This window comes from Panthera onca, chromosome C2, assembly GCF_046562875.1.
Source record: "Panthera onca isolate mPanOnc1 chromosome C2, mPanOnc1 haplotype 2, whole genome shotgun sequence".
NCBI lineage: Eukaryota > Metazoa > Chordata > Mammalia > Carnivora > Felidae > Panthera > Panthera onca.
Genome location: NC_138347.1, coordinates 46244354 through 46263862, shown reverse-complemented (window position 1 = coordinate 46263862; position 19509 = coordinate 46244354). Strand labels below are relative to the sequence as shown.

The following is a 19509-nucleotide window of genomic DNA, read 5'->3' as shown; positions in this document are numbered from 1 at the left end:
ATTGCCTATTTCCTGCTACATGTATATAAATAGTCAATGAAATTCTTGTCAGAAGTGGGAGAAAGGATGGAGATAATATGCAAAAGATTTACCTAAAAGTTTTAATCAGAACATGTAGTCAGTTAAACATGATAGAGTTTTAAATCAGAATAACCAGAAAGATTGCTTATGTGGGTAGGAATCATTATGAAATCATTTTAAGCTGTTTAAAATTTTAGTTCACCAGTACTTACAAAGTCATCATAGGTGTGTTAAGAGGTAGTAAAGCGTTGTTAAAGGGAGCAATTCAGTCACATAGCTATTTTGCTTATCTAGATTATTACCACCAACATAAAATATATAACTTATTCACTATTTGTTTTCTCTTTCTTATTGGCTTTATGACCTCTTATAAACCCAATGTACAATTGTTATAAATCTAACAGTATTTCAATTTTATATACAAATAATAATGAATATGACATAAATTATTTCTTACCCATATCTTGTAAGAAATTGAGGAAATCTCTTCAAAGTGTTAGGCTTTCTAAAATAGAAAAAAAATACACTAGCACTGGAATGACAAAACATAAGTAGCAACATTGATTCACTTTGAAGACATCATTTAGCAAGCTTATATGAAGTTGTTTCAAATACAAGAGTCAACCAATGGTATGACTATGTGCTTTTGCCAGAAGAAGGAGTGAAGAACATGAATTCCCCTAATAACACCCAAGGATTCCCTTTAGGACAAAACTAAGCTGTTCCTCTGGGTATTGTAGTTTTGAACATGTAGTATGAAGTCCTGCTGCCCTGTAGGGGATTCACACTTTGACATCATACATCAAGTCATCACAGATATTGCAGTTTATGGCCCTATTTTCCACCATTAATGACACTCTGACATAATTATTGAAACTTCAGTTTTTCTACAAATTTTGATGTTCTGAGTGCTTTTATTCATCTGATCTTAGCTGATCATACATGATTTTAATGAGGCCAAAGTTCTGGAGTCCCTTCAGGAGCCAACCCCAAATACAGTTGTCTTTCCCATGCCAACCACAACTGACATTCTAGACCTGCACCTAACTTCCCACTGTAATTTGTAAGCAGATGAGAAACCCTACTTGGCAAAGGGCAAGGGAATAACAAAGGGAAAACAAAACAAAGGACTACATTGGGAGGTGGTATATATCAGTGTTTCTCAAACATTAATGTCTGTGAAGCTCCTGGAGATTTTATTAAATTGCAGATTCTCCTTCAATAGGTCAGGAAAGATGCCTGAGAGTCTTCATGTCTAACAAGCTGATGACCTGGACATTTGCATTTTTATGGTCTTCCTTCATTAGAGGGTCTAGATGATTTCAGAGCTAGATCTTTGGATGAACAAAAAAACCAAAAGTGGCAAATGTAGCTGGATGGAGCCAGATGGGACAAAAAAGGCCAGCATGGTTTGGCTCACACAGGGTCTGGAGGTTAGTCAGGCAATTGTTCTTTAACTCACTTTTATTTTTTTTATTTTTTTAACATTTATTTATTTTTGAGACAGAGAGAGACAGAGCATGAATGGGGGGAGGGTCAGAGAGAGAGGGAGACACAGAGTCTGAAGCAGGCTCCAGGCTCCGATCTGTCAGCACAGAGCCCGACGCGGGGCTCGAACTCACGGACTGTGAGATCATACCTGAGCCAGAGTCGGACGCTTAACCAACTGAGCCACCCAGGCGCCCCTGTTCTTTATCTCACTTTTAAGGACATCTAGTTAGATATTTTGAGCAAGGTGATAAGATGTTCATGTTTGCCTTTCAGCATTAGGAGGGAAATGAAAATGAATGTTCATTCAGAAAATAATGACATTATACATGTCAAAATATGACAATGAAGAAATAACAATATTTTGATTTGATGTGTGAAGAGTAGAAAAAAATGCTTAACCTCCACATGGGACTTGATTGGCAGCTAGGGGGAAAGCAAAGGGTCTATATTTTGGTAGAGTCATTAATCAGTTATCCTTTGTCCTTAGAATTTGTGAAAGCCAAAAAAGAGGAGAAATAAACTACATAGATGAAAAGAAGAGCCTCAGCAGGAGGGTGGGTAAGCAATAGGAACATGTTACACTTCACACAACCCAAACTTGAGTTAAATTTAATTCCCCCTTCAACTCTGTATATTTATCTCTCACCTCATTTTGTGCCAGATCTATGAGTACAAAAGTCTGCATGGCTGTTTTTCCATTATGAGTAGTCTCGATTTTAGTTATTTTCAATGGTGGGTCATGGTACCTCACTATGGTCATCATTTTCATTTCCCCAGTGATGAATTATATTAAATGTATTTTTGTGTCTCTATATGACATTTATTGAAGTGTCCAAGTATTTTCTCTTTTTTTAAATTGAGGTGTATATTTCTTATTCAGTTCTGAGATTCTTTGTATATTCTGAATACATAGCTCTTATCAGATGTACGATTTGCAAATATTCACTCAAGGATCTTGATCTTCTTTCCCTTCCATAAGATATCACACATGTTTCTTATACTGATTGGACCTAGTGAGCAAAGTCAGCAACTACTGTAGACTTATTGGTAGGCATTTGCATACCAGGAGTTCAGAAATAAATTCAACAAAATTCAGGGCTCATTTATCTGAGTGAAATTTCTAGAGGTCCAATTGGTGGGTCATGTGGGGATATATCTTCTAAGGTAAAGGATAAATTGTTGCATCTCTCCCTCCTGCAGCCAAAAATAAAGTACAAGAGCTAGTGGGACCCTGTGTATTTTGGAGGCAATGTCTTCTTCATTTGGGTATATTATTTCAACCCATTTACCAAGTGTCCAGAAAAGCTGTTAGTTGTTTTTTTTTTTTAACTTTTATTTATTAATGAGAGACAGAGAGAGACAGCATGAGCATGGGAGGGGCAGAGAGAGGGGAAGACACAGAATCTTAAGCAGGCTCTAGGCTCTTAGCCGTTAGCACAGAGCCCGACACAGGGCTTAAACTCACAAACTGCGAGATCATGACCTGAGCCGAAGTCAGACACTTAACTGGCTTTTTGGTGCCCCCAAAAAGCTGTTACTTTTAAGTGTGACTCTGAATAGAAGAATTTGCAAAGGTGTGAGAGGCTATGCAAACTCCTCTGCCACTTGGGTCATATGATCCAGCAAAACCAATGGTGGTTGAAGTTCCAGTGGCAGATAAGGATGCTCTTTGGAGCCTTAGGCAGGTCTGTATATGTAAATTGCAGCACAGGCCTTTAGGTTTGGAGCTAAGCCATGCCATCACTACAGACAACTCTTCCCCATTTGAGAAACAGCTGTTGGTCTGCTACTAGGCCTTAGTAGAGATTGAACGCTTAACCATGGGCCACCAAATTCCCATGAGACCAGAGCTGCCCTTCCTGAATTGGGTGTTGTCTGACACACCAAGCCATTAATATGAGAGTACATGGCCACACATGACATGGTATATACATGATGTAGCCTTCCCAGGCCTCCCAGTAAGTTACATGAAGAGGTGGTCCAAATGCCCATGTTTCCCACACCTTACAGGCTAGCTTCTCTATTCTAGCCATACTTTTGGCCTTACAGAGGGTTCTCACAGTAGACAGAGGGATGACCTGGATCTGGTTTACTGCTAGTTCTGCAGGATATACAGACACCATTTGAAAGTAGACAATTGTAGCACTACTGATAGTCTCTGGGACATCCCTGAAGGACAGTAATTAAGGAAAATCCTCTCAATGGGCAGAAGTTTGAGCATTTACCTGATTGTTCATTTACCTGCTAGGAATCTTAGCCATGTATTTGGCTATGTAATGATGCAAGGGCTTTGAGAAATGGTTTGGGTGAATGGTCAGGGACATTGAACAATTATGACTGGAAAATGACAAGGAAATTTCTTGAAAGGGTATTTGGATAGATCCCTCTAAATGAACAAAACACATGGATATATTTGTGTTCCGTATAAATGCTCAACAAAGGGAGAGCTCTACAGTGGAAGATTTTAATCAGGTGGGTAGGATGACCCATTCAATAGATACCAGTCAACATATTTCTCCTGCCAACTCTGTAATTACCAAATGAGCTCATGAAAAAGGGGGCTATGGTGGCACAAATGGAGGTTATATGTGGGCTCCACAATAGGTAATTTTATTTATCATGGCTGACCCAGCTATGGACATTGTTGAGTGCTCAGTCTGCCAGCAGCATAGATTAACACTGAGTCTCTTTATTGGGGTAATCAGGCACCTACCTCATGGCAGGTTGATTACATTGGCCTAATTACAATAATGGATTGGGAAGTGTTTGTTTTTAGTAGAATAGATACTTATTCTGGATGCAGATTTTCTGTCTTGCATGCGATGCTTCTACCAACACTGTGAATTTATAGAATTCCTAATCTACTGTCATGGTAATTCACCAACACTGCTTCTAATCGAGCACTTCATTTCACTGTAAATAAAGTGTGGCCCCTTGATAATAGTATTCACTTTTCTTACCATTTCCCAGCCAACCTGATACAGGTAGTTTGCTATAACAATGGAATTACCTTTTGAAACTCAGTTACTGCACCACCTAGACGGCATGACCAGCGGGGCTTGGCGTTGTTCTCCAGAAGGCTGTATATTTTCTGAATCAGTGTCCAATATTCAGTACTGTTTCTCCTCTAGCTAGAAGTCATGAATCTACAAATCAGGCAGTAGAAATGGAAGTGGCACCACTCACTATTACCTCTAATGATAAACTAGCATGCTTTTTACGTCTTGTACCCATGCTTTTCTTCTCGTCTGTTCTAATTGCCTTACAGCCAAAGGAAGGAATGCTTTCACCAGCACACAATGATTCTGCTGAGCAGGAAGTTAAGACTGGAATTAGGCTACTTTATGCTCTTCCTTCCGTTAAACCATCATGCAATGAAGGGAGTTACTCTGCTAGGTGATGAGACTACCAAGGAGAAATTGGACTACTTCTCCACAATGGAAATGAGGACAAGTATATCTGAAATTCACATTACTTAGGGCATCTCTTAGTAGTGCTATTCCTTATAATTAAGGTCAATGGAAAACTGCCAACAAACCAATCCAAACAGGATTTTTGTTGGCCAGACACTTAAGGAATGAAGGTAAAGAAGGATGACCAGGTAAAAAAAAAACTGACCAGCTGAGGTGCTTGCTATAGAAAAAGGGATTATAGAATAGGTAGTGGAGGAAGTAATTATAAATACCAGCTATTCCCACATGACTTTTTACAGAAATGAGGACTGTAATTGCCATAAGTATTTACTCCTCAGTTTGGTAAGAATATATTTGTGTGTGTTTATTTATACAGACCCATATATTTCTGTATGTATATATGTATGTGTATATAAATAGCAAATATCTTCATTTTCTTTCTGCTCATATTCTCTTATTATGTAATATAAAATGTATTCAATTTATTGAATAGTAATTAATTATAATTAATTGGACATCATAGTGTTTAAGTTACCAGATATCAAGGAGAAGAGTAAACATCATGCAGAGACTTCACCCCCTTTTCTGGGGAAAGGGTTAGTGCATTTTCAGTTTTATACAGCACAGTTGTATCATGCTAGGTGGAATTGTGACCTTGATATCATCTTTACTTGGAGTTAAGTATGGTTAAGGAATTGTGGATGAGTGTTAAGTTGACAGTGGGTGGATGTATGATGGTTCATTGTATGTGTCACCTTGACTCGTCCATAGGATGTCCAGATGTCTGGTTAAATATTATTTCTGGTTGTATCTGTGAGGGTGTGTCCAGTAGAGATTACATCAGTGAACTGAATAAAGTAGATGTCCCTCCCTGATGCTGGTGGGACTGAATAAAAGAAAACAGCAGAATAAGGTTGAATTCACTGTGCCTGACTAGTTGATTTGTGAAATTGATGCACTTGGTGCTTTTGGTTCTGAGACCTTCAGACTTGATGGATTGAATTTATAACCTTCCATCAGCTCTCCTTGTCTCAGGTAGAGAATTCCATTAACTTAGAAATATACCATTGTCTTTCCTGGGTCTCTACCTTGCAGACTACAAATTGTGGGATGTGTTATCCTCCATAATTATGTGAGCCAATGTCTTATAATAAATATCTTCAGATATATGATATCAGTATAGATAAATACATCTTACTGTTTCTGATGCTGATTGGCTATCATTATTGGTAAGCGTGTTTTCAAAAAAAAAGAAATAAAAACACCCACAATACTTCATCTTTTGGAGCAGATGCTCCATTGAAATCTGCATCCATCTGCCCAGACAGGAAGGAAAGTACAAAACTGACAGTGCTAAAAATATGAATATTTTTAGAATACTTGCATAGTGCTGTTTAAGCAGGAAATGGGGGATGTAAAAAAACTTCATTTTGACATATCTTGATTTAAAATTTATATATATATATATATATATATATATATATATATATATATATATATAATTTATTGTCAAATTGGTTTCCATACAACACCCAGTGCTGCCCTCCTCGATGGCCACCACCCACTTTTAAAATTTTTACTTCACTGATTATTTAAAAGAGTAGTTAGCTATCTAATGTGGTCCCAATCCAACAGCATAAACTTGCTGAAGTCGAAACTGGTGATGAAGCCCATCAGTCTTTGTTCCACAAACCCTCCAAGTGATCTGAGGCTCACTGAAGTCTGAGAACCATGATTTTAAAAGAAAAACAACAGCAACAAAGAGAAATCCTAGACTAGAGAGGTGTTCACACCTACCTAATATATTTACTAATATTCTACCCTATGTAGTCCATAACCCAGAGTAGGAAATATTGTTCTATATTTGATTGGTGTTTGTTTTTACATAACTCCCAAATGTGTTGACTTTTTTTAACATTTCAAAAAATTGTTCCTTTTTGTTTAAACATAAAACACACTTATAGAATGCAGTTAACTTAAAACTTATTATTTAGCATCTTCCTAAACCAGTTATCTTTAAATATATCTTCAAGAAATAAAAGGAAACAAACATATTTCACAGGTATTCTCAGACTCTTTTCTGTCACCTCGTGAAATTGATAGTTACAGACAGTAGTTTGCTTAAGTTAGGCAAATAATTTAATTGATCACCATGAATAAGTATTACTCTTTTACTTCATTAAATTTCTTTTCTGAACCATTAATCAATACCCTTCAGAGGAGTGTTAATAGTCAGTCAAAAAGGAGAGAGAGAGAGAGAGAGACATCTCAAATTGATATAATTGTCAGTGTTTCAGATGATCAGAAATTTTCATTTATAAGAGTAAATACTGTTTTTAAGAACCTACCATAGTAAAAAGAGCAGTTCACTGAAAGCTAATTTGTGAAATTCTTTGTAAACTTTTTGGAAGTTTTAAATTATAAATATAAAAGAGCAGTTTAGATATTTTAAAAAATGTGTATTCTGGACCACATGCTAGTTACAGTTGTTACACAGCATCAATACCTATGATATATCTTACAAGAATGAAACTACCATATTCAAATAAAAGAGAAAAAAATTCTGCTTCATTTAAGAATACTAAAGAAGCAAGAAAGAAGCAAGCTTTCTTTTAAAAACAAAATATAAATGTCTATGTGAATGCAGCCACACATTTCTTTTTTTTTTTTTTTCAATTTTTAATTTTAGAGACAGAGATCCCACAACCTTGGAATCATGACCTGAGCTGAAATCAAGAGTCAGATGCTCAACCGACTGAGCCACCCAGGTGCCCCCCCTTTTTTAAACATATTTCTCTATTTAGAAAGCTATCATCATAAATAGGATATAGCACATGTTTAAGTTGTGTTTTACTTCAATCTTGCTGCACACCCAAGTTACATCTCAGTTTTCAGACTGTTTCTTTTGATCAATCCTAAGAACAACACAATCATTTAAAGGTTGTAGACTACAACAACAAGGATCTTTGTTAAAAAAATAAATTTATCTTTTAAATCAAATTTGGAAATTATCATAGTTAAGGAAATAGGGGAAAAATGAATGAATAGCAGGCTGGAAGAAGCAGGAGAACAAATTAATGACCTAGAAGACAGAGTAATGGAAAGTAATTAAGCTGAACAAGAGAGAAAAAAAAGAATTATGCACAATGAGAATAAACTTAAGGAACTCAGTGACTCCATCAAACATAATAACATTTGCATTATTAAAGTCCAAGAAGAAGAAGAGGAAGAAGAAGAAGAAGAAGGAGGAGGAGGGGGAGGGGGAGGAGCAGGGGGGGAGGAGGAGAGAAAAAAGGGGAAAGAGAACTTATTTGAAGAAATAGTAACTGAAACCTTCTCTGATCTGGGAAGGAAACATATCCAAATCAATGAGCATAGAGAACCCCCAACAAAATCAACAAAAGCAGATCCACATGAAGACATATTGTAATTAAAATGGCAAAATGTAGTGATAAAGAAAAAAATATTAAAAGCAGAAATACAAAAGAAGATAGTTACATACAAAGAAAACACCATAAGGCCATCATTTAATTTTTCAGCAGAAACTTTTGAAGCCAGGAAGAAGTGGCATGATATATTCAGTGTGCTGAGTGGGGAAAATCTGCAGCCAATAATACCCTATCAGTAAGGCTTTCATTCAGAATACAAGGAGACAAATAAAAACTAAAGAAATTCATGACCAGGTAAGCCATCCCAGCAAGAAATATTAAACAGAACTCTTTGATTGAGAAGGAAAGACCAAAATGACAATATGAAGGTAGGAAATATAAAAGCAGTAAAAAAAAAAAAAAAAAAAGAATGTTTCTGTTAAAAGTCATTCAAGGAACCCACAAAATAAAAGAATGTAAAATCAGACACCTAAAATGTGGGGAGAAGTAAAGAATGGGTTCAAACTTAATATAGACTGCTATATGTAGGAGATGTTACATACCAACCCAATAGTAACCACAAGTCAAAAACCACTAATAAATATACAAAGAATAAAGAGAAATAAATCCAATATTATCACTGAAGAAAACCAGCAAACTGTGAAAGAGAGAAAGATAAGAAAGAATCAGAGAAAATCTTCCAGAACAACCACAAAACAAGTAATAAATGGTACTGAATTCATATCTATCAATAATTACCTTGAATGTAAATGGACTAACTGTTCCAATTGAAACATATGGTGACAGAATGCATAAAAAAACAAGACCTGGGCCACCTGGGTGGTTCAGTCAAACATCTGACTTTAGCTCAGGTCACAATCTCCTGGTTTGTGGGTTCAGGCCCTGCATCAGGTTCTGCGCTGGCAGTCTCTCCTTCTTTCTCTCTGCCCCTCTCCCATGCTCCTCTCTCTCTGTCTTCCCCTCTCTCCCTTACACACACTCACTCTCTCTCTAAATAAACTTAAAAAAATAAAAATTAAAAAATTAAAAAATTAAAAACAAGACCCATCTATATTCTGTATGCAAGAGACTCATTTTAGGCCTAAAGACACCTGAAGATTAAAAGTGAGGGGATGGAGAAATTTTTATCATGCAGATGGATATCAAAAGAAAGCTGGAGTAGCAATACTTACATCAGAAAAAATTGACTTTAAAACAAAGATTGTAAGAAGATACAAAAAAGAACACCATACAATAATAGAAGGGACAATCCAACAAGAAGACATAACAATTGCAAATATTTATGCACCCAACATGGAGGTGCCCAAATACAAAAAACAGTTAATAATAAACATTAAGGAACTAATCAATAATACTACAATAATAGTAGGGGACTTTAACACCCCACTTACATCAATGGACAGATCATCTGAACAGAAAGTAAAAAAGGAAACAATGGCTTCAAACAACACACTGGACCACATGGACTTAACAGATATATTCAGAACATTCCATCCTAAAGCAGCACAATACACATTCTTTTCTTTTATTTCAGTTTCTTGATTTATTTTGAGAGAGAGAGCAAGGAGGAGAAAGGCAGAGGGAGAGAGTGAATCCAAAGCAGGCTCCATGCTGTCAGCACAGAGCTCAACATAGAGCTTGATCCCACTAACCATGAGACCATGACTGAGCCAAAACCAAGTCAGATGCTCAACCAACTGAGCCATCCAGGTGCCCCAGAATACGCATTCTTTTAAGTGCACATGGAACATTTTACAGACTCACATATTAGGCCACAAAATAAGCCTCAATAATTAAAAAAATTGATATCATACTATGTGTCTTTTCTAACCACAATGCTATGAAAGTAGAAGTCAACCACAAGAAAAAATCTGGAAATACCACAAATACATGGAGGTTAAATAACATGCTACTAAACAATGACTGGGTTAACCAGGAAATAAATAAATTATAAAGTACATGGAAGCAAATGAAAATGAAAACACAACCATTCAAAACCTTTGGAATGCAGCAAATCCATTCTAAGAGAGTTTATAGCAATACAGACCTACTTCAAGAAGCAAGAAAAATCTCAAATAAACCACCTAATCTTACACCTACAGGTGCTAAAAAATACAACAAAAGATAAAATTAAAAACCAGCAGAAGGAAAGAAATAATAAAGATTAGAAGATAAAGAAATGATATAGAAACAAAATGAACAAACAAAAAACACCTAGCAGAACAGATTAATGAAACCAAGAGCTGGTTCTTTGAAAAAGCAATAAAATTGATAAATCTCTAGCCAGACTTATCAAGAAAAAAACAGAAAGGACCAAAATAAATAAATCACAAATGAGAGAGAAAAAATAAGAAACACCACAGAAATACAATTGTAAGAGAATATTATGAAAAATTATATGCCAACAAATTGGACAACCTAGAGGAAATGGATAGATTCCTGGAGGCATATAACCTACCAAAACTGAAGTAGGAAGAACTAGAAAAGTTGAACAGACTGATTATCATTAATGAAATTGAATCAGTAATCAAAACACTTCCAACAAACAAAAGTCCAGGACCAGAGAGCTTTACATGCGAATTCTACCAGACATAAAGAAGAGTTAATACCTATTCTTCTCAAACTGTACCAAAATATAGAAAATGAAGGAATACTTCTAAAGTCATTCTATGAATTGAATAAATTGATTTGAATTGATCACCATGAACAAATATTACTCCTTTATTCCATTTAATTTCTTTTCTGAACCATTTATCAATACCATTCAGAGGAATGTTAACATTCAGTCAAAAAAAGAGAGACCCCTCAAATTGAAATAAGTGTCAGTGTTCTACATGATCTATGAGGCCAGCATTACCCTGATACCAAAACCAGATAAAGACACCACAAAAAAAAAAAAAAAAAGAGAGAGAGAGAGAGAGAGAGAGAGAGAGAACTACAGGCCAATATCTCTAACTGATGAACATAGATGTTAAAATCCTCAATAAAATACTAGCAAACCAAGTAAAACAATACATTAACAAAGTCATTCACCACGATCAAGTGACATTTAATCCTGGTTTGAAAGGATTGTTCAATATTCCCGAATCAATCAATGTGATACATCGCATCTAATAAGGAAAAGGTTAAGAATTATATGTTCATTCAATAGACATAGAAAAGAATTTGACAAACTGCAATATCCATTCATGATAAAAACCCTCAACAAAGTAAGTTTAGAGGGAACATGCCTCAACATAATAAAGGACATCTATGAAAATCCCACCGCTAACATCATCCTCAGTGGTAAAACCTGAGAGCTTTTCCTCTATGGTCAGGAATAAGAAAAGGATGTCCACTCTCACCATTTTTATTAAACATAGTACTGAAAGTCCTAGCCATGCAATCAAACAATAACAACAAAATAAAAGGCATCCAAGTTGGTAAGAAGTAAAAAATTCACTATTTATAGATGACATTATTCTACATATAGGAAATCCAAAAGACTCCACCAAAAACCTGCTAGAACTGATAAATTTAGTAAAGTTGCAGGATACAAAATCAGTGTAAAGAAATATGTTTCATTTCTATATACCAATAATGAAGCATCAGAAAGAAATTGAGAAAATAATCCCATTTACAACTGCACCCAGAATAACCTACCTAGGAATAAATTTAGGCAAAGAGATGAAAAAAAAAAAAATATATATATATATATATAGTCTGAAAACTATAAAACACTGATGAAAGACATTGAAGAAGACACAAAGAAATGGAAAGATATTCCATTGTCTATGCTACCCAAAGTAATCTACACATTTAATGCAATCACCATCAAAATACCAACAACATTTCTCACAGAACTAGAAGAAACAATTCTAAAATTTGTATGGAACCACAAAAGACCCTGGATAGCCAGAGCAATTTTGAAAAAGAAAAGCAAAGCTGGAGGCATCACAGTTCTGGCCTTCAATTTATATTACAAAGCTGTAGTCATCAAAACAGTATGATACAAAAATGGAACAGAATAGAAAATCAATGGAACAGAATAGAAAATCTAGAAATAAAACCACAATTAGGGGTGCATGGTAGCTCAGTTGGTTAAGCATCTGACTCTTGATTTTGGCTCAGGCCATGATCTCACCATCATGAGATTGAGCTCCGCACCGTCGGGCTCTGCGCTGGCTGTGGAACCTGCTTTAGATTCTCTCTCTCCCTTTCCCTCTGCCTCTCCCCTGTTTGCAGGTGTAATATTTCTCTCTCTCTCTCTCTCTCTCTCTCTCTCTCTCTCTCTCAAAAAATAAATAAATAAAAACCACAATTACATGGTCAATTAATCTTCAACAAAGGAGGCAAGAATATGCAATGGGAAAAAGACAGTCTCTTCAACAGATGAAGTTGAGAAACTGGAAAGCAACATGCAAAAGAATGAAACTGGATCACTTTCTTATACCATACATAAAAATACATTCAAAATGGATGAAAGACCTAAATGTGAGACCTGAAACCATAAAATTCCTAGAAGAAAACACAGGCAGACACTGGCCATACCAACTTTTTTCTAGATATGTCCCCAGAGGCAAGGAAACAAAAGCAAGAATAAACTATAGAGACTACATCAAAATGAAAATCTTCTGCATAGCAGAGAAAACAGTCAACAAAACTAAAAGGCAGTCTGTGGAATGGGAGAAGATTATTTGCAAATGATATATGTGATAAAGGATTAGTATCCAAAATATATAATGAACTTGCACAACTCAACACCCCCAAAACAAATAATCTGATTAAAATATGAGAAGATGTGAACAACCATTTCTCCAGACATACAGATGCTCATCACCACTTATCATAAAGGAAATGCATATCAAAACCACAATGAGATACCACCTCACTCCTGTCAGAATGGCTAACATAAAAAACACAGGAAACAATAGGTGTTGCTGAGGATGTGGAGAAAAAGTAACTCTTACACTGTTGGGAACAATGCAAACTGGTGTAGCCACTGTGAAAAACAGTATGGAGGATTCTCAAAAAGTTAAAATAGAAATCCCCTATGATCCATCAATTGCACTACTGGGTATTTACCCAAAGAATACAAAAACACTAATTCAAAGGGACACATGCACCCCTATGTTTATAGCAACATTATTTATAATAACCAAGATATGGAAGCAGCGCAAGTGTCTATTGACTGATAAATGGATAAAGAAGTTGTAGTGTACACATAATATATATATATGTAATATGTAATATATAATATATATAATACATATATTACACACAATGGAATATGATTCAGCCATAAATAAGAATGAAATCTTGCTTTTCAGTGAGATGGATGGAGCTAGAGAGTATTATGCTAAGAGAAATAAATCAATCAGAGGAAGACAAATACCATATGATTTCACTCATATGTGGAATTTAAGAAACAAAACAAACAAGCAAAGGGGGAAAAAAAGAGTGAGAGGTACAAACCAAGAAACAGACTCTTAACTATAAAGAACAAACGGATGGTTTCCAGAGGAGGGGGTGTTGGGGGATGGGGGACATAGGTGATGAAGATTAAGGAGTGCAGTTTAATGATGTGCACTGGCTGATTAAAATAAAACTGTAAAAAAATAAAAATAAATAAATAAAATAAAAGATCTTATAAAAAATAAGTAATTACATTGGTGGCCTAAAAGAATAAATAAAATATGCATTGTTTCAAACAAGTGAGCATTTCTGTCTTCTTGGATGTAATCTGGAAATGCACCAAAGAACTGTAATATTAAGAATGACCTTGAAGAAAGGACACCATTTCAACTGTATGTGAACATGGGCACACTTGAGGAAGGATTCTCTGTAGAGAGACCATATGAACAAAAACATATATTAGGAGGAAGTATACGGAAGGCTTTTAGTAACTTAGAAGTTCAATAGAATTGTCAGGAAAGAGACTTCAGAATCAAATCAAGATTTTATTGGGAAGTACCTCAAATACTGCCATGGTCACAAATGCAGAATAATATATAGAGAGAGGTATACATGTTTATATACCAACTGTATATCATGTCATCTGTATATACATGTGAACATAAAACATATACATATGCATATATAGAGTTCTATATATGTATGCTATATATACACATAAACTGGTAGATATGACCATCCTTGAAAAGTTATTCAAGAGGCATATTACTGAGTCAGACTTCTGCTTATGAAGAATAATCTGACAGCATTGTTTGGGAAATAAGAGGATATCAACAGGATGTATGAGAAGTAATAAGACTATGACAAAAGGCAGATGTGAGTAGTTTTAGTGTGTGAGCCTCAGTGGTTTCAATAGGGTTGTATATGGAATTAGTGGTGAGAGAGGAAGGGTAGACTGAAATTGGATCACTCATTATACTTTTTTGCCTGTGTTCACTCAAACACAACACTGACTCCACTATGGAGTGAAATGTGATATGAAAATTTGGGCTACACAGCTGTATGACTGTCAAAGATATTATATTTAAATTATTTTCAGAGAAATTACACTATTACAGTGCTTAATGCATTTCTGAAGCCACATTGAAAACATACAAACATACAAAATATTTTTTTTCTTAATTATTATAGTATGACAGGAATACCTGATTAAAATTCTTTCTATATTTTGAATAAAATACACACATATTTAGATGGTCATTAGTATTCTCACCTTAAGTCATTTGAATGCTAAGGCAATTATAACTGCAAAAAACTTTAAACACCAATCAACGCATAGCAACATCTAGTCTGCACAATTTTGTGGAATTTTAATGGAAGAAGGACAGATACTAGTATGAGTACTAAGCATTTCTCTTTAACATTTTACTCAATGACTCTATGACTTTCTTATTTCTCAGGCTATAGATAATTGGATTTAACACAGGAATTATGACAGTATAAAATAGAGAGTCCATCATATCTTGATCATCTGCCTGTGCAGATCCAGGGCGCACGTACATGAAGAGAAGGGGGCCATAGTATAAAGATACGGATAAAAGATGGGCTCCACAAGTAGAGAAAGCTTTCCGTATGCCTTGTAGAGACTTCTTTTTTAAGATTGTAAAAAGAACTAGTGTGTAAGAGACAAGAACAGTCAAAATGGTGAATACTTGTATTGACCCAGAGAAAATAAATACCATCAGAAAATTAATAGAAGGGTCAGTACAAGAAATCTTAAACAATGGCATAATGTCACAGTAAAAGTGATGTACTATGATGGAATCACAGAAGGTTAATCTGAATAACAAAGCATTGTGAATTATGGCATGAAGAAGGCCACCTGAAAATGACAAAACTAACAGCCGGATGCATAGTGTATTGGACATAATCACTGGGTAAAGTAATGGTTTGCATATGGCCACATAGCGATCATAAGCCATTGTTGCCAGCAGAAAACATTCTGTGGTTACACTGATTGCAAAGGAAAAAAATTGTACCATGCATTCAGAGAGAGAGATCATCTTACTCTTGGCAAAGAAGTTGACCAGCATCTTGGGGGTCACTGTGGATGATATCCAAGCATCCACAAATGCCAAACTTCCAAGGAAAAAGTACATGGGGATGTGAAGCTGAGGTTCATTCCATATGAGGGCAATCAGACCAAGGTTCCCCACAATGGTGAGAAGATAGATAACCAAGAACACCAGGAATAGGGGGATTTGCCACTGTGGTTCATATGTGAGTCCTGTGAGAATTAACTCTGTCAGCAATGTTGCATTTTCCTTTCCCATGTCCTCACTGGGTGTTGCCTGAAATGAAATGGAATAAGTTTTTTAAATGTCAGTAAGAATTTATATGTGAAAATATAGGGAGGAGATTTGAGATACAATTATGCATATCATAATGTCCTCTCAATTTTATGTGTTACCTATGTAATAGATGGAATCTGTTTTGGGGACTAGGAAATAAATGCAGTTACTCACATTTTTTAAATGTGGCATGGTTAACAGAATTGGGAAAATGAAAGGCATTGCGCATATGTGCTAAATTTATGGGATAGGATTGCATATGAAAAGCAAAGTCTATATCTGGGATGTGGATATTGGGTGAAGGGAAAGAAGCTTGAAGAGCCTGGGATATAAAATGAATTGAATAGCCCAGGAAGGACCTTGAACATTATTCATCATTGAATAACCATTCACTGAAAATGTAAGAGAAGGGAGTGGCATTGTAAGATTCTTTTTTTAGTGAATATATGGTAGTGTGGAAAATAGACTGTAGGGAGAAGAAATTGAGGTCAGGAATACTAGTCAGGAAGATGTTACTGCTATCCACTGGTTCTCAACCCAGTTTACACATTGGAATTCTCTGAGCAACTTTTTGTGCAGAATATAGATCGTGAAGTTTTATTTTAGAATTAGATTTAGTGAGTCAAGAATGAAATCTAATAATCTGCATTTTAGACTTGCTCCTCAAGTGATTCAAATACATATGATATGGCTAGTTCATGGGTGAAATCACGTTGATAATGATGGGGAAGATGAAGAGAGAGATGGAAAAGAGTTTAGAATGTAGAAACACTACTTCTGTGACATATTGGAGGTGAAGGGGTGGTCACTGAAGAATAGAGGAGTCACTCGGTGACTAAATAGATTCGTGTACCCAAAGAAAATGAAAACACTAATTTGAAAAGGTACATGCACCACTATATTTATTGCATCATTCATTATTTAGAATGGCCAAGATATGGAAGCAACCTAAGTGTCCATCTATAGACAAATGAATAAGCAAGATGTGGTGTGATACACACACACACACACACACACACACACACACATGCACACAATGGATATGCACAATGGATATATATGTATATATTAATATCATATCTGTATCTATATCTACCTATGTATGTATGTATCTATCTATCTATCTATACACACACACACACAATGGAATATTACCAGTCCTAAAAATAGGATAAGATCAGGCCATTTGATACAACAGGAATGGACCCAGAGACTATTACACTAAGTGAAATAAGTCATACTGAGAAAGATAAATATCATATTATTTCACTCATATTGGAGTTTAAAATAACGAATAAACAAAGAGAAGAATAAGACCTATAAATATAGAGAACAACTTGTTTGCCAGAGGAGTGGGGGAGTGGGCAAAATGGGTGAGTGGGCTTCCAGGTATAGAATGAGTAAGTCAGGAAATAAGTCACAGCATAAGGAATATAGTCAATGATTGTAATAGCAATGTATGGTGACAGATGGTAGCTATGCTTGTGGTGAACATAGCACAAGGTATAAACTTTTCCAATTACTGTTTTACACCTGAAACTAATGTAACATTGTGTGTTAACTATACTCAAATTTTAAAAAAATCATGAAATTAGGATGCATTGCCAGTGTGTAGAGAGAATGTCCTCTGAATAGCGAGGTAATAAATACTTTGTTCTATGAATCTACTACAAATAATGACTTGAAAGTCATTGGGGTAGCTGAAGGCATACCTATGTATGCATCTATCCGTTGGAGAATACACAAAGTGAAGAGAAGGGTGAGGAACTAAGCTGACAAAGTACATTAAGGTGGTTATAGAGGATATATATCATTTTTAGATAGCAATCTGATCCTCTTTCTGCTGCATAATCTTAGTGGCAGGCAAAGTTTACGATCCACCCTAGGAGCCAAAGGAGCTACAACTGACTTTCCTGTCCCCCTAACAACTAGAGTGAGGGGACATGAGATGTGGATGTGACAACTGAAAACCACCAACACTGGATTTGGAATTTGGAATGAGGGAGAAAAGGGACAAGGAAAAGAGAATTTGAGTTGCTAAGGCAGCCAAGGCACAATATGAAGACTCCAGCAAACGCATCATGCACTCACACCAATGACCCTGGCAGTGGCATTTCCACGTAGCAAGGGAACACAGCCCTCATGGAGCCAGTGGTGGCACACGATTTTTGTTGCTGACAGACTGCCTTGCTTCTTCTGTTGCTGCCCATTTTTTTCCTTCTGATTCCTTCTATCTCCCTAGCATTTCTATGTTAGAGAAAATCCATTCATAAACATCATTTCTTGTTGAAACTAATTGCTCTGACTGACAGATGAAAGTCAGGGAGAGACCAGGAAAGGATACTGAGCAGAATGATCAAGAAGAGAAGGGAAACAGGACAGATGTGTGTCATGAGCATAAAGAGAGGAACATATTTAGGAAGGACAAAGAAAGTTATGGTACCAATTGCTAAAATACATGCTGTATTAGGACAAGGTGTGAACAGATATAATTGAGAATGGAAATTAAGAGATTTTTAGTGGCTTTAGCACAAAATTTCCATTATGTGATGCAGTGGAAGACAGAGACTAATGAAAAGTGAATGGGAAACAAATTGCACAGCAGTGAACAGGGAAATTAAATTGAACATCCCAACAATGTGGAGGACAGTTGTTGTATGTATGCTGTGGGTGAACAAATAGAACATTTTTTCCCTGATATTGTCTTAATAAAAGTTTTCAAAAGAGAGAAATGGAGAGGAAGGCATTAAGAAGAGAAAGCAGGTAAAAGTAGGAGAAGGAGCAATTTTGGCTGGTGAAAAGATCAGGAGATGGAAGAAAAGCATTAAGTAGAGAATACTAGATGGATGGGTCAGTGTGGGAAAGACCACAAAGAAGGAAGAGGAAGGACATATCAGAGATAAGCAATGGACAACAAAAAAGGAAAGGGTCAGAGTTTATCTTAAGCTTGGTTTTCATGTAAAGTTGTCGGCATGTCAATCTTTTCTTTTTCTCTTAAAATTTCCAAATTTATTTTCCTATGGAGTATGTGTATGCAAGAGATTTTAAGTTTAACTTTATAAACTTTGTGCTATTCATATATATACTAACACTGTCTAAAAGTTCTATTCATATTAAAAGTGCTTTCTAATTTTTATTGCAGGAATTAGAACTTATTTTTTCTAGAAATCCTGCTGGTTTTACTTGAGAGCACTTTTTCTCCACCATTTATTTTCAGCACAATAAAACTGAGTCAAAAACCAGAGTGAAATACAAGTGACATAGATAACCAAAACCAATGGTTGCAATTGTTGAATGCATATGTATTTGAAAAGGGCTTATTTCCATGTAATCTCAAATCATTAAATTATTGAAAATTCTGAAGTTCAACTTGTGTGTGGTACTTATCAAGCCGTAAAAGCTGGAGCTGCAAAGGGACACTTACTGCCTATTTCCTGCTACATATATAAA

At 35.7% G+C, this 19509-nt stretch overlaps 1 protein-coding gene across 1 annotated transcript; it reads right to left on the bottom strand.

The window, feature by feature from the left end:
• Nucleotides 1-15111: 15111 nt before the first annotated feature.
• Nucleotides 15112-18472, bottom strand: LOC132683806 (olfactory receptor 5H2-like). The gene is made up of 2 exons (XM_060640194.3): nt 18454-18472; nt 15112-16070 (listed from the first exon to the last, which is right to left on the bottom strand). The coding sequence occupies exons 1-2, from the start codon at nt 18470-18472 to the stop codon at nt 15112-15114; spliced, it is 978 nt and encodes a 325-aa protein (XP_060496177.3).
• Nucleotides 18473-19509: the final 1037 nt, after the last annotated feature.